General features: G+C 45.0%; 1 protein-coding gene across 1 annotated transcript in view; it reads left to right on the top strand.

Moving 5' to 3' along the window:
• Positions 1-22,137, top strand: part of MYBPC2 (myosin binding protein C2) — a 63,354-nt gene extending 41,217 nt beyond the window's left edge. The window contains exons 21-29 of the mRNA XM_033961612.1: positions 259-426; positions 694-782; positions 15,548-15,743; positions 15,952-16,091; positions 17,012-17,171; positions 17,419-17,555; positions 20,824-21,010; positions 21,117-21,159; positions 21,340-22,137. Coding sequence (XP_033817503.1) covers positions 259-426; positions 694-782; positions 15,548-15,743; positions 15,952-16,091; positions 17,012-17,171; positions 17,419-17,555; positions 20,824-21,010; positions 21,117-21,127 — 1,088 coding nt within the window. The 3' untranslated portion in view covers positions 21,128-21,159; positions 21,340-22,137. The remainder of the gene's footprint in view (positions 1-258; positions 427-693; positions 783-15,547; positions 15,744-15,951; positions 16,092-17,011; positions 17,172-17,418; positions 17,556-20,823; positions 21,011-21,116; positions 21,160-21,339) is intronic.
• Positions 22,138-27,049: the final 4,912 nt, after the last annotated feature.

The raw sequence follows: 27,049 nt of genomic DNA, 5'->3' as shown, positions 1-27,049 counted from the left end.
CTAGTTCTCAGATACTTGGGGGGGACACTGGATTTTCCCCTAACATCTCTCTCTCTTTTTCATTTTTTGTCTCTCTCTCTCTTTTTGTCTGTCTTTGTTTCTTTTCTTTCCTTTCTCTCCCTTTTCTCTTTTCTCTTTGTCTTTCTGTTTCTCTCTTTCTTTGTCTCTTTCTGTCTCTTATTCTGTCTCTCTTTTTTTCTCTTTCTCTCTCTGTCTTTCTTTCTTTCTCTCTCCCTCTCTCGTTCTCTGCTTGTGCAGCTGATCAGTGGATCCAGGCTAATGATGAGCTGGTGGAGCGCTGTGGCTACACGGTGAAGGGATTACCCACAGGGCAGAAGGTTACCTTCCGCGTTCGGACAATGAACATCGCAGGGAAGAGTGAACCAGCCATCCTAGCCCAGCCCGTGACCATTCGAGAAATCCTCGGTGAGTGCCTCTGCCATTCTCCTGCCCCCACCACCACTCAGCATGATCCTGATAACCATTAAGCCTCCTCCCATCCATCTGTCTGTCCATCTGCCTGGTTCACTCTCACTGCTTCATACCTGTCTTTCTCCACCCCAGACATGCCATCTGCCTGTCTCATACACTCTGTACTTGTCTATCTTGCTCACTCACTCTCTGGGTCTCTTTATCACTCCCTGGCTTTGCTCTGTCTGTTTGTTTATTTTATTTCTTTACTTTGAATTTCAGAACAACCCAGGATCCGTCTGCCCCGACACCTCCGGCAAACCTACATCAGAAAAGTTGGGGAGCAGATAAATCTACTGATCCCATTCCAGGTAATGGAAACCTTTCACAGGTTACTGCTGAGAGGAAGCTCACACTGCTGGCTCCCCTCCCCCATACAACTGAAAGGCCACTGCAGACAGGAAACTCACACTGCTCACAGGGCACCGCTGAAAGGAAGCTCACACTGCTGGAGATCTCTCAGGGAGAAGGCACAAAAGGTTCAAGGGCAGGGCTGACTTAACCATTAAGCAAGAGTAGGCAGTGGCCTAGGGTGGCAGCTGCTGAGGAATAGGAAAGGGCAATTGCCAGTTATGCAGACCATTAACACCTGCTTTTAGCTGCAGAGAGGTTGGGTAAAATTACCAGAATTTGCAGACTAACAGGATCCCACCCTGATTGCATTTATGTGGATAAAATGCATAGATAATCTAAGAAACTTCTAGAATTCTAAACACTTACGCATGTAAAGCTCATGGAAAAGTGGTCGCCTAGGTCCTGAGCTCCTCTCATTCACCACGATCAGTTTTCCAAGCTTATTGTTCAAGGAGCCATAGACCTGAGTGGTCTCAAGGATGCCGGCACCATTTACGACATGTAAAGATTGAGCCCTGGTCAAGGGTTATAGTGCACGGATAGCACACGTGAAGCAAAACCTCCTGAGGACAGGAGAGAAATTTAACTTAGCAAGTTATTGAAGCTTCAGCTGAGGCATCGTATATTACAGGGAACAGCAATATCCGATCTGAAAACGTGTTGAATGTTGACAGTTGTAAACAATCTAATTCGATATTGGAACAATCATTTTCAAAAGGAATTTGTATGGATTCCGGAACTTGGCTGCAAGACAGTATGGCTGGGTGATTTTACTGTTCCTCCCTCATCAGCACAATTCAGCTAATTTGACAGCACAAGTGATCAAATTCACACTCCAAAAGGGAAAAATCTGATTTGTGAAATCTTCTGCAGCTGATATGGCATCAGGAAGACAGTCTAAACTGGAAACAGCATTTGCTGCAGGAATCTCAGCTAAAAGGGCTAAACAAGATCCACCCACTCCATTACCTAAGGACACATCTGAATTGTTGGAACAAGTTATATCTGAGCTGAAAGCTATAAGGGAGACAATTCAGGTTAATACCACTGAACTAAAGATATTAAAAGAAGTTCAAAATCTTAGCCAGAAGTTACAGATAAGTGATGATAAAACTGTACAGTTGAAACACCGAGTATCAGTTATGGAAGACAGTTTGAATAAGCTTCAAACTGAATATAAAGCAGTGGATCACCTGACTAAGGAATTAGAGGAAGCTAACAGAAGACGGAGGAATAATATTAGATTATTAGGGCTCCCAGAAGGGGTAGAGGGATCAGATGCTGTATCTTTTCTTGAGGATTTATTGCCTAAGTTGCTCTCCCTCAACCTGAAATATTCTCTGGAAATAGAAAAAGCATATCGAATTCCATCCAGAGCCTCCAACAGTCAAAATGATCCCAGGCCCATGATATTCAGGGTACTGCATTTTAAACAAGCTTTGGATATTTTGTCTACCACTAAGCAAATGAGGGTGGTAAAATGGCAGGAAACAAAAATCCATCTTCTGCCTGATTTTGCTAAAGTCACAGCTGGCTTAAGAAAAAAGTTCCTGCTTCTCAGACCTCAGCTGAGACAAATGGGAGCAAGATATGGGCTGCTATATCCAGCAGTAATGAAAATAACCATTCATTATGAGGACCCGACTAAACTACAGGACTTTATTAATCAGCATTTAGACCTGATGACATAGAGGGTGATATGAAAGATAGATTCTGCTATCAATCTTTATTTCAACTTTGGATTTTATTTTAACTTCGTTTTTTATTTTTGCTGTTGTGTGATCTGGACATGAGGGGGTTCCTTGTTAATTATACATGAATTGTACCTGGGCATACTTTCCTCTTTGGATTTGTGGTGAAACTGTTGTGGGAAAATTTGTGTTGATTTTGATGTGAGCCAATGAAGAAAGAGATTCAAACTGCTGAATAGGAAATAGGAAAAGCACAGATGAAAATCAGACTCCAGCAAAGGACTATTTAAAAGCTCAGAATGCAATCAAAACTTAACATCTGATACTGAAACTTCCAAGCGATACCTAACAAAAGCAGAGACAGATTAGAATACATAAAAGAAGAAAATCAGACTCTGAACATCTTATTAGATCAGCTCCAGGAAGACAAAAACAGACTTAGGCCCAAATTCACAAATCAAACCGATTGTGTACCGATTGGTTTGCGACCCCGGCCTGATTCACTTACCTGTCTTCCGACCATCCTCCGATCCGTGCATGCAAATAAGGGCAACGGCATGCAAAGTAGGTAGGGACGCGATTCACTAAACAAAACCCTGCAACACCGACTGGGCTGGCCGATCAAAAAAAGTGACTGCTGAGGATCAGTTGCTGCCCTTTCTGGCTGCCCTGCCTTCTGCCGCCCTATTCTCTGCCCTGTCAGCCCCTATCCTGCAGCCCCAAACACGTTGCCTGCCTTCCTGCCCCGAACACACTGCCTGCCTTCTGCCGCCCTGCTCTCTGCCCTGTCAGCCCCAAATGCCTCCTGCAGCCCCAAACGCCTCCTGCCTGCCTGCCCCAAACCCGAACACCCTGCCTGCCCCGACTCTCCAACCCTTCCCCGCACTGCAAGCCTGTGGTTTTAACCTGCGGGCTTAAGCGGGTTAAAACCATGGGTTCCAAAAAGATCCTCTTTCGACTCTTAAAAAATATCTATTAGCCAAAGCACATTTCTAAGTTTTATTTACAGCTAAAGCGCAAGACATGAAGAAGAAAAAAAAACCTGACAGCCCGGAGGTCCAACGCATGCTCAGACCATCTACAGATGGTCTGCGCATGCGCGGGGATCACTATAGAGCGATCCGTGCCTGCAGATGGGGGCGTTCCTCCGATTGCCCTCATATGCATGTTGGGGTTTGCTGAATTCGTTGGACCTGCCCAGATCGGGCCCGATAGGACAGGTTAGTGAATCTGGCCCTTAGTACACATGTTTTAAAGCTTGAAAGAGCAGGTAAAACACATACTTAGAAGCTGAAAAAAAGGGCATGGGATGTGTCCTTCTAAATTAGATTCTTTTGTTAAGGCTTTGAAATAAGAAAGGGTTCACCACAAAAGAGAATCTGATTAAAATGTTTTGAAGCTGCATTTGCCTCTGTTCTCTAACTGTCCAGGCATTAAATTATGATTTTGAAGTAATGAAAACCCTCAAAGAATGGGAGGATCTGCAGTCCATGTTGGAAAAGTATGAGTGTCATATGTCAGAAATTCAGACTTTTTATTGGTTTATTGTTTAAACAAAAAAGTTTGAATATGGTTTTATAATTAATTTAACGGACCATAACAGTAAATTATATGTTTTTTAAATGGTCTTGTTAATCCATTGGGGGATTCTTATCGGCATTTTAGCGCACGCTATTCCACGCATTAAAGCCCTAAATAGTGAGACCTTGGTTAGGCCCACGGCGGAACGCGACCTAGGGGTGATCATTAGTGAGGACATGAAGGTTGCCAATCAAGTGGAGAAGGCTTCCTCCAGGGCAAGACAAATGATGGGGTGTATCCGCAGAGGTTTCGTCAGCAGGAGACCTGAAGTTATGATGCCGTTGTACAGAGCCATGGTGAGACCTCACTTGGAGTACTGTGTTCAGTTTTGGAGACCACACTACCAAAAGGACGTGCTGAGGATCGAGTCGGTTCAGCGAACGGCCACCAGGATGGTCTTGGGGCTCAAGGATCTCACGTATGAAGAAAGATTAAAAAAATTGTGGCTGTACTCACTTGAGGAAAGAAGAGAACGGGGAGATATGATTGAAACATATAAGTACATCACGGGACGCATCGAGTCAGAAGATGATATCTTCTGGCTCATGGGACCCTCGACCACCAGAGGGCATCCGCTGAAGATCAGGGGAGGGAAGTTTCATGGCGACTCCAGGAAGTACTTCTTCACCGAAAGAGTAGTGGATCATTGGAACAGACTCCCACTCCAGGTGATAAAGGCCAGCAGCGTGACGGATTTTAAGAGAAAATGGGATACTCACGTGGGATCTTTAAGGGAGTAAATTCAGGGGAGGGGATACTTGGAATGGGCAGACTTGGTGGGCTATAGCCCTTTTCTGCTGCTTTTTTCTATTTCTATGTTTCTAGCGCGGCTTTGTAAAAGGAGCCCTATATGAATTAACTTCAACTCTAGAATTCTTTGTTTATTTTATTTGTTCTGTGGATTCTGAATTTTCATTTTATTACATTTGGTGTACTTATGAGTTTAACTATGGTTAAGATGAAGAGAGCCTTTATAATGGTGTCATTTATTCCTTATAGTTTTCATTTGATGGCGTCTAACAGTAGATTCTATATGGGTGTTTATTATTATGATTTATAACTATTCATTTTCTTACTGGATAATTTCTGGGAACATGACTGAAATTAGGTAATAGAATCTCATGAATTTTGATATTCATAGTAGTGTAAAGTTTATAATGAATTAATTATATATATATATTTATTTATTATCTTCATGCAAATGTTCATGTCCTAGAAGGTATGAGTTGTCTTGTTCTTTTACATTGTGTGGTATTTATAAGCTATTGTGTTTTTATACTTGATCTTATTAATAATTTTAAGAACATGGAATGTTAAATTGGAATAAATTAAGGTGCTTGGGAGGGGGGATGGTGATCTCCTAGTCTAAATGTTTGCATACAGGTTTTTGTGTGATTTACAGGGCTGGGATGGGGGTGGGAAGGGGGGAATTTATTGTTTAGGGTCCTGGATGTGTGTGGAAAGTTTATGTTTAAATTTGGTCATTAGGAAATTATTAGTTTATTCTTTAAGATTTTGTAATCAAATAAAATGGCTTTAAAGTTATATTCCTTAAATGTCAATGGACTTAATCATCCCATAAAAAGGAAAATCAGGTAACAGTAATTTAAGAAACAACAAGCACACATTTATTTCATACAAGAGACTCACCTGTCAGTTGCCGAGGCAGTTAAATTGGAAAGGGGGTGAATGAAACATTGTTTTTTTACATCAGCAATAGGAAAGAAGGCAGGTGTGGCAATCCTAGTTAATAGGAGGATTTCTGCTACATTTGATAACTTTCAGGCTAATCCCATGGGTAGATGGCTCTATGTTAATATGACTTCAAGAAAAGATACCCTGGCACTTTTTAATATTTATGCACCTAATACTAATCAGGCAGATTTCTTTAAAAAAAACTCCAACAAACAATTTTGTCACTGGCTATGACTAATTTAATCGTAGCTGGAGACTTCAATGCTGTCATGGATCCAATAATGGATAATCAATTGAGTAGGCAATTAAAATCATTAGGTCTGGATAATCTTGCACTTACATGTGGATTAAAGGATATATGGCGGATTTTACATTTTAATGCTCGGGAATTTTCATTTTGTTCCCAAGTTCACAAATCATTTTCAAGAACTGATTATTTTTTTGTTTCAGATCATTTAATTCAACAGGTCACAAAAGCTTTCGGATCATGCTGGTATTTGGACAGAATATCAGTTTTCTGAAGAAGATGCTAATAGACCTGTCTGGAGATTCAATTTGCAGACTCAAACTTTCTTGAGGAAATTCAGTTAAAAATGAATGAATACTCATTCATTTTTATCTGAATTTCCTCAACTCAACACCTCAGAGGAAATCTCTTCGGAAACTCTATGGGATGTGTTTAAGTCAACTATGCGAGGGCAGATCATTTCATATTCGGCGCATGTTAGATAAATTACTGAGATTAGAGTTTTCTAAGTTAGAACAAATTATTACTGCTTTAGAATCACAATTAGTTTTAAAATGGGATCATGATACCTTGAATGCCCCGATGAAGGCTAAATATAAATATAATGAGATTTGCTCACAATTGGCTAGGAGAGATTTATTTTGTCAGCAAGCTGTGTATTATGGAAACTCGAATAAAGCGGGAAGAATATTGGCTAATTATCTTAAAGCTAAGAAAAAAAGAGTAAAGATTGTGGCTATTACTGATGGAAAAGGAAAAACTATTTACCCACATTTTAGATGTTTTAAAGCAATTTTTGGATTATTATAAAGCTTTATATTCTTCTGAGCTATATTCAAATAAAGAAAATGAAGGAAGAGAATTTTTAAATTCAATTAATGGGCCAAAAATTCCAGAGCATATAAAGGAAAAACGTGAGGCGCCTATATCATTTACAGAACTCCAGTCAGCATTGAAGTCTCTCAGAGCTGGATCCGCTCCGGGTAGTGGAGTTTTTCAAATCTTTTCAAACCATACTGTTACCTTATCTTTTAAAATTATATCATTCACAACTGGCAAAAAGTCAGATATCAGGTACTATGGCAGAAGCTTTAACAATAGTTTTGCAAAAGCTAAACAAAGATCCTATGTTGATGTCAAACTACAGGCCTATTTCTTTAATCAATGTAGATGGAAAAATTCTAGCTAAACTATTGGCTCTAAGGTTAGCTAAGGCTCTCCCTTATATGACTGGAATGCACCAAAAGGGTTTCGTTGCTCAGACATTCTTCAAATAATACCAGATTGGTAATTCATATGCTAAATTTAGCAAAAACAATGGATGATCTGGCCTTCTCTGACTCTTTGGAGGCAGAGAAGGCTTTTGATCATATAGAATGGACTTTTATGAATCAAGTAATGGATTGATTTGGAATTGGATCTGGATTCATTCAAATGATTCAAACTTTGTATAGTTCCCCTTCTGCCAGATTATATATTAATAATACATTCTCAGAACGTTTTTCTCTGAAGACAAGGATGTCCCTTATCTCCTTTGCTTTTTGATATTGTTTTGGAACCCTTGTTGGCTATACAACAGGCAAAGGAGATACAGGAAATTCCATATGCAGTTTAGGCTTATGCAATTTAGGCTTATGCAGATGATATTTTGCTTCATTTGAAGAATCCTGAATCAACCATCCCTCGTTTACTGGAATTGATTGATCGATTTGGCAAATTTTCCAGTTATAAAATAAATTGGAGCAAATCAGAGGTTCTTCCATTAAATGTACATTGTGTAAAAGCTTTATTTGATCCATTCCCCTTCCTTTGGAAGGAAGAGGGAATAAAATGTTTGGGTATAATGATTCAAAAAACATTGGAAGATACAATGACAGTAAATGAAAAATCCTTATTGTTGAAAATTAAAGAAATGTGTGAGCATTGGAATCCATTATATCTTTCTTGGTGGGAGGGAGAGTCCAAACCATCAAAATGATGATTTTGCCTATGATTTGTTACCAAATTAGTATGTTACCAGTTTATTTCCAAAGTTCCTTTTATAAAAAATTAAATGTGATTTTTATAAAATTTTTATGGCTGGGTAAAACTGCTTTGGTATCTTTACAAAAATCACAATCAGCGGGAGGGGTAAATTTTCCAAATTTTTACTGGTATCATCAAGCCTTTATATTGAGTCAGGGTATGTATTGGATCCTTCCTGAACTCATGGAGAATCTGCCAGATTGGTTGATACTGGAAAGTCATCTCTTGGCCTCATTACATCTTAACCATATTTTGAGTATCAAGCTTCCTCGAATATACAAGGACAATATTATTCTTCAATCTACCTGGAAGACATTAAAATTTATTGATGCCTTACCTTCAGTTTCAATACAACAATCCACGTGTCAATCCCTATGGTTAAACTCCAAGATAAAAATTGGCGAGTCTAAAATCCTCTGGAAACATTACTGTAGATGATGTAATTCAGAATGGGAAAAAGCACAGTTACTTACCGTAACAGGTGTTATCCAGGGACAGCAGGCAGATATTCTCACATGTGGGTGACGTCATCCATGGAGCCCCGATGCGGACAGCTTTTCAAGCAAACTTGATTGAAGATTTCAAGTTTGCTAGTGCTGTACCACGCATGTGTGTGCCTTCCTGATCCACTAGAGGGCGCATCCCCTCCTCATGGTCTTCAGTTTAGATAGCTAGCAAAGAAGCCAACCTTGGGGAGGCGGGCGGGTTGTGAGAATATCTGCCTGCTGTCCCTGGATAACACCTGTTACGGTAAGTAACTGTGCTTTATCCCAGGACAAGCAGGCAGCATATTCTCACATGTGGGTGATCTCCAAGCTAACCAAAAAGGGACGGAGGGAAGTTGGCAATTCAAGAAAACAGATTACGCAAAACCGACTGGCCAAACCGGCCGTCGCTCCTGGACAGAGTATCCAGACAGTAGTGGGAGGTGAAAGAATGAACCGAAGACCAAGTGGCAGCCTTGCAAATCTCCTCGATAGGCGTTGACCTGAGGAAAGCTACAGAAGCTGCCATCGCTTGGACTCTTATGTCCCGGGACTTGACCATGCAGCGCGAGACCAGCCTGAGCGTAGCAAACCAGCAGCCAACCAGTTGAACGAGGTGCGCTGGGAAACAGGGCGTCCCACCCGAGTAGGGTCGAAGGACAAAAACAATTGAGGAACCGTCCGATGAGACTGAGTGCGTTGAAGATAAAAAGCCAACGCCCTCTTACAGTCAATCGTATGAAGCGCCACCACGCCAGGATGAGAGTAGGGCTTCGGAAAAAAGACCGGAAGAACAATGGAACGATTGAGATGAAAGTCTGAAACCTTCTTGGGCAAGAACTTGTAATGAGTACGCAGGACCACTGCGTCCTGATAAAATACAGCAGAAGACGGGTCCGCAACCAGAGGTTGCAGCTCACGGACTCTACGAACAGACGTGAGACCAACCAGGAGTACCACCCGCCAGGTGAAACAGATCAAAAGAGCGTTATCAATGGGTTCAAACGGAGGTTTCACCAATTGAGCCAGGACCACCCTAAGATCCCAAACCACCGGAGGGGGCTTGAGCGGAGGATGAACATTGAAGAGACCCTTCAGAAAGCGGGAAACCGTCGGATGGACGGAGAGCAGCTTCCCATCCAGCGGCCAAGGAAAGGCTGCAATCGCACAGAGGTGGACTCGGATAGATGTCGATTTGAGACCAGTCCGAGACAAGTGGAACAGAAAATCCAGCACTGAAGGGAAGGAGGCAGAGAGTGGATCCTTGCAGTGCTCAGCACACCACGCAGCAAATCAGGAGCATTTCTGGGAAAAGCATAGCCGAGTGGAGCCCATACGAGAAGCCTCGAGAATATCCCCACCGACTGAGAGAAACAGAAGGAGGGAGGCACGTTGCGAAGAACCAAGCTGATAAGTGTAGAGACTGCAGATTGGGAGGCAACAGAAACCTCAACACTGAGACAGCAGAGAAGGGAACATAGGTAGAAGCAGAGGCTCCCTGACACGCTGAAGGAGCAGGGAGAACCACAGCTGTCAGGGCCACAGAGAAGCCAGCAAGATCATGGTGGTGCAGCCTGACAGGAGGTGCATCAAAGATCTGAGAATCAGAGTAAAGGGAGGGAACGCATAGAGGAACCTGCCCATCCAATCGAGAAGGAAAGCATCCACCTCGATGCGAACCCGGGAGAACATCCTCGAGCAATATCGAGGCAACCAGTGAGTGAGGGGCGAAGCGAACAGAACTACCTGTGGGGTTCCCCACCGAACAACCACATGCCGCAGAGTCTGAGAATGGAGCGACCATTCATGCGGCCGAGAAAGGCGACTCAACGTGTCCACCAGACAATGCTGCTCGCCCCGGAAATACACCGCCCAAAGAAATAAGTAGTGGTGTAACGCCCCCTGCCAATGACGAAGGGCTCCCCTGCAAAGTAACAGGGAACCTGTACACCCTGGCTTGGTCACAGAATACATCGCCACTGGGATGTCGGGACGCACCAGGACCCCGCAATCTTGCAACCAATAACGAAAATCCACCCCGGCATTATAAATGGTCCGGAGCTCCAGCAGATTGATGCGGCTGCGACGGCCCGCACCCGACCAAAGACCCTGAGTCCGAAGGCCGTCGAGGTGCACCCCTAAGCCTATGCCGAGGAGTCCATCGGCAGAACCTTCTGATGCGGGGATACGAAGAGGTGGCACACCAACGAAACAAGCGTGTCAAGGAGGGAGGCACCACAATGTGCTTGGAAGCGGGATCCCGATCCTGCCACCACTGAGATGCTCGGGTCCAGCGGGGAACACGAAGATGAAACCAGGCAAACATCGGGATATGAACCGTGGAGACCCATGATCCCAAAAGGATCAGCATCAGCTCGGCCGAGGCTGAAGACTGCGGAGACACCAGCCGACTCAAGCGCAGACAGGCGGCCTGCCGAGGCAGAAAAGACCGGAGGCGGACCGAGGACAGAGGGGCCACCTTCCGCCATAAACAAACAAGGGCCACCCCCTGAGGCCGAGACAAGAAGGAGCGCAGACAAACTGGGTCCAGGTCCGCCCCGACGGACTCCCGAGACTGGGGCGGGCAGAGTCTGAACCACTCCCGGACTAGAACTAGTGCAGGTCACAAAGGGCCTAGACCAGACGCAGATGGGAGGATGGGAATGCCCAACCGACAGAAGCGAGGCTATACTCCCGGTGCGTAGACATGGAGACACCCCTCCCGAAGGGAGGGGAGGAATCCCAGAAGGAGAGCAGCCCGGAGGCTATGCGAGAATAGTCAAAAAGACGGCCAGGAGTCGCCGAAGCCGGCGACTGGACCATAACCCGGCGCTGCTGCAGCTATTGCGGCTGCTGCGAAGGAGGCCGAGAACACAAGAAAGGTATCCAGAGGGCCCCTCCGGAGAAGGAGTCCAAACCACCAAGGCAGACGGGATTCAGCTGAAGGCGTCCCGATAGGCGAAGGACCGGTCGCGTTCTGAGAGGCGGTTAGTGGCCACCGCAAGAGAGGCCTCAAGAAGCGCAGAACTCACGCAAGTAAAAGTGGCGAGACGATCCTGGAGGTTCGGATCCTCAGCCACACTCTGCGCCAAGCGAGATAACGCATGGCAGGAGCAATAGAGCCGGAGCAGGGAGAGAGTCTCCTCCAGGCAACCAAACTCCATACTACAAGATTCCGTCACGGCTGCCCGGAATGAACCGAAGAGAAAGCGGGGAACCCTTTCGAACAGGAGCCGGAGACGCCGAGGCACAGAGCCCCAGACGATGTCGAGACACTAAGCCCCCATCGATAACGGTGCGCAAACCCGCAGTCGACGCCGAGGCCCAAAGCCTCAGCCACTGCCGAGATATAAAGCCCCCAGCGACGTTGCGGCACCAAGCCACAGTCGACATCGAGACACAAGGCCACCGCCAACCAAAGGGCAAAGCCCCAAGCGACGTCAAGTCACAAAGCTCCAGTCGACGGCGAGACACGAAGCCTCGGCAACGACGAGGCACAGATCTCCAGCCGACAATGAGGCCCCCAGCCTCAGTCGACGTCGAGGCACAAGCCTCAGGCGCCGTCGAAGCACAAGCGTCAAGTGACGCGGAGCACACGGCCGCAGCCGACGTCGAAGGTACAAAGCATCCGTCGACGTCGAGACACCCAGCCTCAGTCGACATCGAGACACCAAGCCCCAGCCGACATCGAGGCAGAAAGTCGAAGCACAAAGCCTTAGACGACATCAAGGCACCAAGCCGCCTCCTACGTCGAGGCACAGGGCCTCAGGTGGCGGTGAGGCACCAAGCCACAGTCGACGTCGAGGCACCAAGCCACAGTCGACGTCAAGGCACCAAGCCACAGTCGACGTCGAGGCACAAAGCCCCAGTCGACGTCGAGGCACAAAGCCTCAGTCGACGTCGAGGCACAAAGCCTCAAACGACGTCGAGGCACAAAGCCGGAGTCGACGTCGAGGCACAAAACCGGAGTCGACGTCGAGGCACAAAACCCCAGTCGAGGTCGAGGCACGAAGCCTCAGTCGAGGTCAAGGCACGAAGCCCCAGTCGACGTCGAGGCACGAAGCCCCAGTCAACGTCGAGGCACGAAACCCCAGTCGACGTCGAGGCACGAAGCCTCAGTCGACGTCGAGGCACGAAGCCTCAGTCGATGTCGAGGCACGAAGCTCCAGTCGACGTCGAGGCACATCGAGGTTCAGAAGTCGGCACTGTACCAATGAAACTGGTAATAAAGGTGCAGCAGTGCGCTCCATAAATGGCAACCTCGAGATGAGTATTCCCATGAAAGGAGGCACGCTTCGAAGGTCTCGTAGAGGCAGGCACAACTGCACTCGATGCCTGGAATGCCTGAGACTCAGCCGGTGGCATTACCGAGGTAACGCAGCTAGAAGAACAGAAAGAAAGAAAGAAGACTTACCGGGGATCAAAGCTACTCAGTCCGATTCCAACGAAGGAAAAATGGTCCTGGCCATCCTGCTCACACGAGGTGAGCCCAGAGAGAGGCCAGGGAAGAAGAAAATACAGCTGCAGCCAAATGAGGCCTAGCCGCATGGCTGAGGCCCAAGAAGGGCCTGCCGGTGGAACCAGCAGAAACACAATAAAAAGTCCTTTTTTTTTTTTTTTTTTTTGAAACAAAGAAATACACAATCAATCAACAAACGCACAGCGACTCCCTAACAAAATAAAGAAGCCGCGGTGCTAGAAAGGCACTTATAAGAACGCAGAGAAGAGAGACAGGGCTTTCTGGCTCCGCGGAAAACTAAGAACTGAAGACCATGAGGAGGGGATGCGCCCTCTAGTGGATCAGGAAGGCACACACATGCGTGGTGCAGCACTAGCAAACTTGAAATCTTCAATCAAGTTTGCTTGAAAAGCTGTCCGCATCGGGGCTCCGTGGATGACGTCACCCACATGTGAGAATATGCTGCCTGCTTGTCCTGGGATAATAGTAAATTTATTACAATTGCAACAATCATTTGGCATCTCAAAATCTCAAGGTTATAAATGGTTCCCTGACTGGCTTAACTTAAAAAATCAGTATAGCTTACCGAGCCTATGTTTTCAGACAAATTTGCAAGGGCATCAGGCCACCAAGTGGTACAATTTTTTATTTTTTTTTAATCTTTATTGAGTTTCTAAAGCTAACAAAAATGCATACAATATCTATACAAATAATAGTAATCATATATGCACTTATAATCAATCAGAATCCATACAACATTAAAAAAATCCCACCCAACCAACATTTTCATAAGGGAATAGAACCATACAAAAGAAATACCCCCCTCTCACCTTCCCTCCCCCTGGGTGTGTGTGTATTATACCAACAAAAATAAAGGAAAAGACAACTATAATGAATCCATAAAAGATGTCAATGGGCCCCAAATTAATTTGAATCTCTTAGTATGCCCCAGCATATCCGCATTCATCTTTTCATACCTATAACTTAAACATATATTTGGCCACCAAAAAGTAAAGTTAAGGCGATCCCAATTCTTCCAATTGCAAATAACCATTTGCATGGCTATCCCGGTCATAATAAGGAAAAGCCGACCTTTATATCTGTCCAATGAGGGCTTCAGATGTTATATCATCCCACATATGACTACCTCATATGTCAATGGAATTGATGACTCAAGTATAGCATTAATCTGTACCCATATCAACTTCCAAAAATTAAGTATCAAAGGACAATAGAACAGCAGATGATCCAGTGTCCCTATATCAAGATGACAGTGCCAGCATCTATTAGATTTAGAACTGTCTAACTTTTGTAAACGAACAGGGGTCCAAAAAGTTCAATGTAACAAGAAAAACCATGTTTGTCTCATAGATGCTGACGCTGTACATCTCCAAATGTCTCTAAGATTAGTTTTTGGTTTCTTATTCATATAACCAGATATTAATTTATACCACTGAGCGGCCTGATGCCCTAGGAAATCCATCTGAAAACATAGTGGTACAAATTAATATCTGAATATTTGAATAAAAAACCCAAAACAAGCTTAAAAGATATTTGGAGCATTGAGATAAAGCAGCAGATTTCTGCTACTCAATGGCCATGGATATGGACTTGGAGAATGAGATGTACAGCGTCAGCATCTATGAGACAAACTTGTTTTTTTCTGTTATATAGAATTTTTTGGACCCATGTTCGTTTACAAAAGTTGGATAGTTTAAACCTAATAGATGCTGGCACTGGATCATTTGTTGTTTTATTGTCCCTTGATACTCAATTTTTGGAAATCAATATGGGGGGAAATTAATATGGTACTTGAGGCATCAATACCATTATCTTATAATGTGGTCCTATTTGGGACATTGTTGATTGTTAAGAATCCAATAAACATATACAAAAGCAAACTTCTGATCATGACAGGGGTGGCCATACAGATGATAACTAGAAACTGGAAAAGCTGGGAAAGGCTAAACTATTCTTTATGGTGGGAAACACTCTGTTTCACAGATATGAAAGAATGTATGCAGAACAAATGGGAAATAATATAAATTTTAAAAAAATATGGGGTCCATTAGAGACATTTGTTAACTTAAAGACTGACTAATTGATGAACCTTTAATTCCTTGATGATCTTTATACACATCCAGGGAGGGAAGGTGGAAGGGGGAGGGAGTAAAGTATTTTATTTATTATCTGTTTGAAGATAAGTGCTATTTGGTTTTCTTCTGATTGTATACTTTGCGCTTTATATAAGTTTTGAAAATGAAAAAAGATTTACAAAAAAAAAAGGAATTCATATGACAGACCCCTGAGGCAGGCCAGGAGCTGAAACACTGGCGGTGTCCTGACTTTCATTGAATAAAGAATACTTTGTCCCTGTTCCCGTTGGCATGTACGCTTATTTGGGGGTGTAATTGACTTTTCTGTGTATTTTGATCCCTTTCTTTGTCACACTTTTTTTGTCACACTTTTTTCTGGAAACTATAGGAAAGTGGGCTCGTGGATTTAGTAACCTCTCAGAGTCTAATTGTATGTTCTATAGGGGAAGCCCAGGCCAAAGGTCACCTGGAAGAAGGACGAGCAGCCAGTGGACCCTCAGCAGGTGAACGTGAGGACTTCGGATACGGACACCATCCTCTTCATCAGATCCGCTGAGCGGTCACACTCCGGAAAGTACCTGCTTTCCGTGCAGATCGAGAACATGGTGGATGAGGCCACCGTGAACATCAGAGTGGTGGGTGAGTGCTGCTCATGTGTGGTAGCGTAAAGAGAGGTATGACAGGACAAAGGTGACAGAGCCCTGGAGATTTTCCTTTCTGTATCCCTCAGCCCCTCTCTATATATATATACGAGAGTCCTATCTTGCCCCCCCCTTCCCTTCTCTCTCTCTTAGCTACTTTGCTCCACCGTCTCCACCTCATCCTGGTCTCTCTCTTTTTCTCACAGAGAAACCCGGCCCTCCAGTTGGTGTTATGGTGAAGGAGGTCTGGGGCTTCAACGCACTGATTGAGTGGCAGCCACCCAGGGACAACGGCAACTCAGAGATCCTCGGTTACACAATTCAGAAAGCAGACAAGAAAACCATGGTAAGGCAAAGCCCGGGAGGGCCATGTGGCCAGGCGGGGAGTAAGAATCTTCACTATCTAATTGAAACACAGAAAGTCTTAACATTAACTAAGATGCTGCAAGCCTCGTGCTGAAGTGAACAGGGTTTACTCTGTTCACTTCAGCACGTGGCTCGCAGCATCTTAGTGGGAGCAGATGGCCAAAACCCCAGTGCATTCTTCCGGTTCACAGGGGCGGGGAAACTGGACTGCAGACACTAGCACTCATTTTAATAGGCAGCTCCCACAGGAGTAAGTGCACCAGATCACAGCAGAATCATCTCCCCTGTGGCTGCAGGAGTGCAGGCTGTGGATGAGCCATTAGGAGGTGTGGAATGGAGATCAGCATCCATCAGAGAGAATTAGCAGATGATTTGCAGCTCGAAATTGCTTGAATCTGGGAAGCACAAGCATCGCCCACCAATTTAGCATTGGAGTTTAACCTCTCCATTACTGGGAACATATTCCTGATACATAGTTTGTGAGAGAGAACAAGGAAGGCCTCCAAGTCAGGAGCAAGCCAGACCAACCCACCAATAGCACACTCACAAGGGAGAGACCCCCTCTCAGTTCAGGATCACCCCTTCGTCAACTTCTCCAGAACTTTTCTGGTATCTTCTGCTCTCAGCCCACCTCTCTTGCAAGCTTCTGACCTCCACTCAATATGTCCTGAGGCCACACACATCTTCACCCGGGTAGAAGAGCTTCCTGTCTTTTGCCTCTCAGCCAGGGCAAAAGAAGGAACCTGTGTGAGCGCCAAAATATGACCATAAGATATCTTTAAGAGGTATCACAGTCTGCCTAGTTTCAGAATTTTATCTGGGACTTATTCCGCCAGTGGACACATCTGTGACCTCTTCATCTCACTCTCCTTCCCTTCTCTCTTTACCCCTTTCATCAAGGAATGGTTCATGGTCTATGAGCACAATCGTCAAACCCGCTGCACTGTCTCAGACCTCATCATGGGCAACGATTATTATTTCCGGGTGTACAGTGAAAATATATGTGGCCTCAGTGAAGTGCCCGGAGTCTCAAAGAACACTGCCCACATTCAGAAAACAGGTGAGGAGTGAGCAACCTTGGGGGGGGGGGGGGAATTCCTGTGGTTAGTGACCAGAACTGGGAGAGTGGATGTGAGCCACACGTGGAGATGAAATGACTCAATCTAGATAGGTCATGATCATTGATGGAGCTGGGGATTAGAGCTCAACCGCAGAGAAATAGGATCACACACAAAGTCAGTGGCAGAACAGGGGATTACAGGCACAGGGAGATAAAGTGACTGTAAAGAGGTATGTCTTTCTTCCAGGTCTCGCCTATAAGCCAGCAAACTTCCATGAACACGATTTCAATATGGCCCCCAAGTTCCTCACTCCCCTGATAGATCGCATTGTAGTCGCAGGATATTCCACTGCCTTGAACTGTGCGGTCCGAGGTCACCCAAAGGTGAGCGTCACCTCTCTGAACCACTGTGAATGAGGTTGTGATTGGCGTCTGTCTACCCTTCCTGCACCCTCCCACCCCCACCCTGCATTCGCCAGCTCCAGGGTGCAGAAATCTGGAGAGCTGGTAAAGAGTCAACATCCATACGGCACAGACACAGGGGTCTTCGACGATTCATTGCAGGCAAATTTATTGCAGCCAATTCTGCGCTGAATCATTCATGATGCAGGGGCCCTGTCATCTATGCCTCTTTCTCCTGCTGTCCTCATTCCAGTTTGTGTCCCCCTGAGGTCACCCGCCACCAATCCCGCAACTCGACTTCTCTCTTCACGAATTGCAGACAAACATGCCCTGAACTGCAGGGAACTCTTGTTCCATGTGATTCCCTCTCTTCCCTGTGCCCCATCCCACTTAAACATTTCCAAAACAAAAATAATGCTATTCCCATGGAAAGATGGTCTTTCTTTACCAACACCGATAAAACTAAATAACTCCAGTCTTGAAACAGTAAGATCTATTAAAATCGCAGGAGTAGTGATAGATCAAAAACTTAGTCACCACGATCAAATCAGCTCAGTTGTCAAAAATTGTTTCTTTAAACTACGGATGATAAGGTCACTCTCAAAAGTTCTACAACCAACGAATCTAAATGTCCTAATCCATTCCCTTCTAAACTTGATTGCTGTAACGTTGTACAAAGGCATATCACAAAAAGAAATGACACCTGCAGATAATCCAAAGCACAGCAATAAAAATCATTACAAACTCAAGGAAACTCGACCATGTCACACCACTACTTAAAAATGCTCATTGGTTACGATCCCTTACAGAATCGCCTATAAAATAACCATCATAACCTTTAAAATTCAACAATCAAAATTACCAGCTTTCTTGGATACGCTCCTAATTCCATACGCAATCCCAAGGACACTAAGGTCAAGTTTCAAGTGTCTTTATTTTTAATACACCATATCATACAGGTATCTAAATGGTTTACAATACAATGCAATACATATATTAAAATATATATATACTGGTATATATATAAAAAATAAAAAGAAATAAATAAAAACTTATCTAAACTAAGAAAATGGGGAGCATTTACGCATAGACATACATGATACATTAGGAGAGGATGGGAAGGAGAGATTAATAAATACATCGAGATAAAAATAAAAAGAGGAGAACGGGATAGGGAACTACAGTTTGGTTGGGGAGGTCACTTCAAAAGAAGCATTTTGGTTGTCTTAGGATTTCTGCAAAGGATGATCAATTTTCATAGAAAATGGGATTTACAGAGTAAAGGCGTCTTTAAAGAGGAACATTTTAAGTTTGGATTTTAATTTATCCAAAGAGTTTTCTAAACAAAGATCAGTGGGAAGAGCATTCCACAATGTGGGAGCTGTGACAGAGAAGATGGATTTGCGAGTGGTGTCATAAAAGAGTTCTCATATTGGAGGGATGATGAACAGATTTTGATTACTAGATCTAAGGGTCCTGCAAGATGCATATGGGATTAAAAGTTTATCAATGAAAGCTGGTTGATGGCAGTTTTATTGTTTTGAAAGCAAGAAGTAGGATTTTTATAGGTGAAGCGGTGTGTGATGGGCAACCAATGAGCTTTGCGGTGAAGAGGAGTAACATGATCGTATTTTTTTTCATGGTAGATAAGTTTAACAGCAGTGTTTTGTATTGATTGGAGGCAACGAGTTTCCTTCTGGGTTATTCCTTGGTGGAGAGCATTGCAGTAATTAGGGTCGAGATGACGAGGGACTGAAACAGTATATTGATTGAAGGAAGCACCACAAATCAACACCTCTTAGCCATCCCCTCATTAAAGGTTCTAAACACAAGATGTACGGAAATCTCGATTACTGCTCCCCAAATCTGGACTCATCTCCCATTGTACCTCAGAGAAGAATCTACCCTGGAGAAATTTAAAGGCTCCCTCAAATACTTCCTTTATACAGACGCTTTAGAAAGATAACAAGAATACTTAGGTAGACTAACTCTCTTCTTCATAATTAGAGAGTCTAGGCCTAAACAAATACAACTATTACTTCTAGTCAATTTCTGCCCCCTTCCTGGTGATTTTCCATTTTTATGTGCTTTCCTATCCTCCCCTAAAATTCTGTCTCTTGTTTATATGTTTCAAAGAATATTTTTATGACCACTATAAATTGCTTAGAAATTTTTTATAAGCGTTTTTATCAAATTTTAATACAACTTGGAAACTTGGGATGATTCATTGCAGCTGCGAAGAAGCGTCCCGCAATGAACTGTGTGCGATGAATCATCCCATTCCGCAGACACAGGAGGGAATATTGGAAAAGCTGAATAGCACAAGCAGTGGTCCGCTTCTCCTCTCACATCCTCCATTAGATGGGGAGGCAACAGCTTCTGGAGAGGGGGTGGTGGTCGCAGAATACAAGCGGAGTCCATGAAAAAGGACAGATCCCAACAGCCAGATAAACTCAAAAAACTGTTGCTGTGAACTTTTATCTGCAGGGAGGGTGACTTTTCTTTATAAAGCACCACATTTTAATAGCTGTTTTATGAAACAGCACGAAGCAGACCCCCGTAAAGACTGACCATGAGCAAACTGTACCTGATCTTATATGTTCTGCACAGAAGGGGTCCTGGAGACACAGTTTAAACACAGCAAGGTGGGGGCCAGGCTCAAGAAGAGAGACAGGAAGTGCTGGGAAGATGAGGGGGGGGGAAAGAGAGATGGGGGATAGAAGGGGACAAAGAGAGTATTGAGTGGGGTATGCTGGGAAAATGGTGGTGGGGGAGAGAGATCCAGGGCAGGAGAAAGAGAGGGGATACAGTGGAAGACAGTGGGGGAGGGAGGGCTCAGGGGGATTCAGAGTAGAAGGAAGAGTCAGGGGATGCTTGGAAGATGGTGAAGGAGGGGGAACAAAGAGAGTCTAGAGCAGGGGGATGCTGGGAAGATGGAGGTGGGGGATAGAGATCCAGGCCAGGAGGAAGAGAGACAGGAGATGCTAGGAAGATGGGAGAGGGAGGCGGGGATAAGGTGGAGACAGAGAGAGAGGGAGAGGGTTGGTGGATCCAGGGCAGGAGAAACAGGAAATGCTGGGAAATAAGGGGATAGAGTACTTCCTGAAAGGGTTGAGAGACTCTAGGGGTCATGATATGAGACTTTGTGGCTGGAAGTAGGGATGTAGACAGGCCAGTATGGACACAGTAACTGGCCTGACTGGATCTCCTCCCCCACTCACTACATGTCTCTCTCATCCTACCCCTCCAGCCCCGTGTTACTTGGATGAAGAACAAAATGGAGATCGGAGATAACCCTAAATACCTGATGAAGCATAACCAAGGTGTTCTGACCCTCAATATTCGCAAGCCAAGTCCCTTCGATGGGGGCACCTACACCTGCAAAGCCGTGAATGACCTGGGGGAGGCGGAGGTGGTTTGCCGGCTGGAGGTCAGAGGTACGCTGGGGTGGCTAGGGGAGGGGGGTACCTCATTAAACACTGCCTGTGGGGGATGGAGTAGAGACAGACCGCATCCAACTCTTTCTCTCTCTTCTCTCAACAGCGCCCCAATAATATTTGCTTCCTTCAGCTGAGATCAGAGAGAGGTAAGTAACCAAGAAAATGTTCCAAATCCCAGCACTGCCCACTATCCCAGCCTCTGACCCTCCAGAACTCCCCACTGACCCTCCACATCCTCACTCTTCTCCCTTCTCCCCGTGACGTACATGCTGTGCCCTCAGTTTGAGTCTGAGTTCACCCTCTTCCTCCCCTTTTGGCCCTTCCAGGTTACTGGTGGAAATCCCAGAATGGACTGTGTTTCACCCCGAAGCTCTTACCATCAGCAGCAGAGGACTGTGGGAGGACAAGTGATGCTATTATCCGAATAAGATGTCTTGTCTTGTGTTACTCTTCCAAATCTCTCCTTTGGGGGGGAAGGGGGCTAATTCTTTGCTTAATGTTGAAATGTTGGCCCAGTGTTCTGAGAGAAGGGGTGTGTGTGGAACAGGAGGGGTCCGTCTGGCAGATCCCAGCTCTTTCGCAGATGTACCACGCTTGACCCCAGTCTGAGGGTCCCACAACCTATGTTCCCTCTAAGCTGAGCACATGAGAAAAAATGTGGATGCACCTGGCTAATCCTTAGAGGGAGAAATGCCCACAATCTGGATTTTCCTCTTCTGTTCCTTCAAGTTTCAAGTTTATTAGGATTTTATATACCGCCTATAAAGGTTATCTAAGCGGTTTTACAATAAGGTACTCAAGCATTTTCCTTCAGCATTAAAAGGACAGGGAGCAGTTCCTGGCATATAGCAGACCCACTGTGGCCCCCCACATGTAATAGAGAGCTCTCATTCACATACCCAGTTAGCAAAAGAGAAACAGAGAAATTAACAGCAGACAAAGACCAAACGGCCTCTCCAGTTTGTCCATCCATACCAACTACTAATCTCTACAATCTTTTTTACTCCTTGGGATCTAGCTAGGTACTTGGGACCTGGTTTGGCCACTGTTGGAAACAGGATACTGGGCTTAATGGACCTTCGGTCTGTCCCAATATGGCAGCTCTCATGTTCTTATGTGAGCCAAGTACTGTATAGGACAGTGGTCTCAAACTCGTGGCCCAGGGGTCACATGTGGCCCACAGGTACTATTTTGAGGCCTTTGGTACGTTTATCATAAGCACAAAAGTAAAATAAAACAGTTTCTTGATCATAAGTCTCTTTAGCTATAAATTACAATATTATTATTAAGATAGCCAAAAGGAAAGATTTATAAACTATAGAGTTTTACCTCATGCAAAATTGTAATTTCTTTAATAAGACGTTAACTATTTTTTCTAAGGCCCTTCAAATACCTACAAATCCAAAATGTGGCCCTGCAAAGGGTTTGAGTTTGAGACCACTGGTATAGGACAATGGAGCCATTGTGACATCACTGATGAGGTTGGCTCTTAGGCATTGGTGGAATGAGGCATTACGACATCACAATCTCAGCCTACTTTTTGGGTTTCTGCCTGGTACTTGGGACCTGGGTTGGCCACTGTTGGAAACAGGATACTGGGCTTGATGGCAATTCTTATGTTCCTCTCCCTCAAAGATCCTCTGAGCTTCTACCATGCTTTCTTGATCTTGGATACATCCTTGACTCCATTATGTCTCTTGAGAGGATCTTCCACATATCCACCATGCTTTCTTTAAAGATGCATTTCCTTATTCTATTAGATTATTCTGTTTCTACTACTTATCATTTCTGTTGCACTACAAGATGTTCACAGCCCTGTACACAACCATGTATGAGACAGTCCCCGCTTGACAGTGTTTAGTCCATTAAAGACAAATAGAACAACTAAAGAATTAGAGAGTTTCACTGGTTATGGGAATTAATTAAACGATATGGTTAAAAGCAGCCTCAGATTTCAATAGGGATAGAAATGGAGCTTGATGTACCGACTCAGGAAATCCACTGCATACATAGGGTGCAGCAAGATGGAGGTCTTGCAGCGGAGAAGGGTACAGATATGAGAGATTTAGCTGAACAGAGTCGCCAGAGAGGGGTGTAGGCAGAGAGATAAGAGGAGAGATACAGTGCATTCTCACTATCCGCAGATTCACTTATTCACACAAAATAAATAACCATTTTCACTATTCATGGGAATGTTTGCTTATTCACGGCCACGCATAGGGTATTTCCATGTGAATAAAGATATTGATAGAGTTATTGGTGAGCATTGTTACACCATAAGACTGTACAAACTGTACTTTTCCAGAAAAAAAAAACAGTGGATAAAATACATTTTTTGAATGCAGAATAAGCAAGCTGTTCTTTACAAGAAGGGTACAAGAAACGATGAGTTTATGGAGTTAGGCAGCAAAAGTGTACAGTGAACAGGATTGCATAGGAACCTAACCCTCTTTTCCCCATAGGATCAATGGCTCTATATTCACGTTATCGGTATTCCCAGGGTTTTCTAGGAACCAAGCCCAGCGAACAGCAAGAATGCACTGTATTGAGGGGCTGCAGAATGAATGCTCTCGTAAGTCGGTAAGAAGAGTTTGAACTCTAGACGGAAATGGACAGGAAGCCAACAAAATGACTCGAGGAGAGGGGTTATGCGAATGTAGTGACACTGGCAAAAGATAAGTCGGCAGCACTCTATCCCCTTTCACCTTCACCCTGTTCCTCTTCATTCCAGAGCTTCCTTTCAATTGAAAGAGACTCGACTCATATGTATTTACATCACGTCTCAATCACATCTTCCCTCTCCCGCCTTTCCTCCAAAGTATACAGATTGTCTGTCTCCATACGCCTTATCCCAAAGACCACACACCATTTTAGTAGCCTTCCTCTGGACCGATTCCATCCTTTATATATCTTTTTGAAGGTGTGGCCTCCAGAATTGTACACAATATTCTAAATGAGGTCTCACCAGAGTCTTATACAGAGGCATCAATACCTCCTTTTTCCTACTGGCCCGACCTCTCCCTAGGCAACCTAGCATCCTAGCTTTCGCCGTCACCTTTGCAACCTGTTTGGCCACCTTAAGATCATCACATAATATCACACCCAAGTCTTGCTATTCCATCGTGCACATAAGCTCTTCACTCATAAGAACATAAGAATTGCCGCTAATGGGTCAGACCAGTGGTCCATTGTGCCCACCAGTCCGCTCATGCAGTTGCCGTCTGGTCAAACACCAGCGCCCTAACTGAGAATAGCCCCACCTGCATACGTTCCGGTTCAGCAGGAACTTGTCTAACTTTTTTCCCTGGAGAAGAGGAGACTTAGAGGGGATATGATAGAGACTTACAAGATTATGAAAGGCATAGAGAGAGTAGAGAGGGACAGATTCTTCAAACTTTCAGAAAATAAAAAAACAAGAGGGCATTCGGAAAAGTTGAAAGGGGACAGATTCAAAACGAATGCTAGGAAGTTCTTCTTTACCCAACGTGTGGTCGACACCTGGAACGCGCTTCCAGAGGACGTTATAGGGCAGAGAACAGTATCGGGGTTTAAGAAAGGATTGGACAATTTCCTGCTGGAAAAGGGGATAGAAGGGTATAGATAGAGGTTTACTACACAGGTCCTGGACCTGTTGGGCCGCCGCGTGAGCGGACTGCTGGGCGCGATGGACCTCAGGTCTGACCCAGCAGAGGCATTGCTTATGTTCTTATGTTTGTCTTGAATCCCTGGAGGGTGTTTTCCCCTATGACAGACTCCAGAAGAGCGTTCCAGTTTTCTACCACTCTCTGTGTGAAGAAGAACTTCCTTACGTTTGTACGGAATCTATCCCCTTTCAACTTTAAAGAGTGCCCTCTCGTTCTCCCTACCTTGGAGAGGGTGAACAACCTGTCCTTATCTACTAAGTCTGTTCCCTTCAGTACCTTGAATGTTTCGATCACATCCCCTCTCAATTTCCTCTGTTCGAGGGAGAAGAGGCCCAGTTTCTCTAATCTGTACCATTCCCTCAGGTTTTTGTAGTTCGGATGCATGTTGACCATTCCTGAAGCTTTGCTACACTTTTTGATATTATCCAGAAAAAGGCAAATCTTCCCCAATACCTTTCAGCAATATTTCTTAGAAAAACATTTTAAAAGAATCAGACCAAAGACTGATCCCTATAGTACCTCATATCAGTGCTGTAAGGAGGGTATGCGGCGCATGGGGTGGTGGCGCTCCTCCCCGCCCCCTTCCCCATATCTTTGTAACTTCGGCATGAGCAGCCACCAACTTGCTGCCCGTGTCGACTTCAGTGCTGTCTCCGACGCCACTTCCTAGGCATGGGTCCCAGAAGTGACATCAGAGAGAGCGCCAAAGCCAGCGCAGGCAGCAAGTTGGCGGCTGCTCGAGCCAAAGTTAAAAAGGAAGAAGGGGGAAGGGAAGGGGAGCATGCATGGCAGGAGGAAGAGACGAGGGGAGGTGCCTGTGACCTAAGCAAGATGATGCCCAGGGCGGGCTGCCCCCTTGCCCCGACTCTTACTATTCCACTGCCTCATGACAACCCCACCTTATCTGAGGGGATCCCCCAAGAAAGGAGACTGAACATGTCTTAGCAAGTGTCAAGGTCTATAATGCTCTCCCCCCCCAGCACCCCCCAGGACCCTCACTATCATTTATGTACCGCGCAAGACCCTGCTGTGAAGCATGTGTAGAGCCCGCCTGTGAGACCCTCCCTGCCCTCCATTTTCAGATAAGCTTCTGCTAACGTCAGAGCGGCTGCCAGGCACCTCCATGTTCTGACAGGAGAATCCCAGTGCATCCTGGAACTTGCAGAGTGAGTGTATGCTGGGGCTGGAAGATGTCCTGTCCATATCTGTAAACAATAAAGAAATGTATTCTGGGAGTTGTAGTATTACTTGCAGTGTGTGTGAACCCAGCAGCTGTGAATAACAGGATCCACCATCCCTCAACCCCCCAAAAAAATCTCAGAACCCCAAATATACCCTGTCACCAACACTCCCATATCATGAAGATAGCTTTAATCTAGGCTTTATCACTTTCATGAAAGGCACCAATTCTTCCCTTCCTCCTACAAACTGGGAAAGACTCCATCTCCAAACAAGCACCAGGATAAAAGCAGGACTGGCCGAGGCTGGTAATGTGCACTCAGTGGTAGCTCCATGAAGAGAATGATACGGGGACACATTTTTCCCTGTCCCCGCAGGAACTCATCCCCATCCTGTCCCCGCGAGTTTTGTCCCTGTCCCATTCCTGTAAGCTCTGCCTTAACCGCACAAACCTCAAACACTTATGATTTTAAAGTGTTTGAGGCTTGTGCAGATGAGGATGGAGCTTGCAGGAATGGGGCAGGGACAGCTCATGAGGACAGAATGGGGATAGAGAGATCCCGCGGGAATAGGGAAAATTTGTATTCTGTAGTAGAGAATGACACGAGGACACATTTTTCCTGTCTTCCATGTGGGAACTCATTTTCCTGTCCCGACCTGGTGAGTTCTTTTCCTGTCCCTGCCCCCTTCCTGCAAGCTCCGTCCTCATCTGCACAAGCTTCAAACACTTTAAAATCATTAGTGTTCGAGGCTTGTGCGGTTAAGGCGTACAGGAATGGGACAGGAACAGCATCAAAATTCATGGGCACGGGACGGGAAAATTGAGTTCCTGCGGGGACGTGGAAATATTTGTCCCCATGTCATTCTCTAGCTCCAAACCCCACAAACCCTAAATAAATCCAGGGCTCAGGACTTTTGGCTGTGATCTGGTAAGTGGCCCCCAGAGGGCAGCACACTTGAAATCTTCACCTCTATTAAATGTATAGGGGAGAGGGGTCACACAGGGCCCACCTGTTCTTTCTTTTTTTCAGACAACATCTGGTTACCCCTATCATTTCCCCCTCCACTTCTTCTAATTCTGCCCCTTGCTGCTGTGATTTATTTCTTTTAGGTATTTATATACCACCTATCAAGGTTATCTAAGTGTTTTACAAAGAGGTACTCAAGCAGTTTCCCTCTATGTTCTGGTGGACTCACAACCTATGTAATGTAC

The sequence above is a fragment of the Geotrypetes seraphini genome, chromosome 10, assembly GCF_902459505.1.
Source record: "Geotrypetes seraphini chromosome 10, aGeoSer1.1, whole genome shotgun sequence".
In the NCBI taxonomy this organism is placed as follows: Eukaryota; Metazoa; Chordata; class Amphibia; order Gymnophiona; family Dermophiidae; genus Geotrypetes; species Geotrypetes seraphini.
This window is presented reverse-complemented; position numbering and strand designations above follow the sequence as displayed.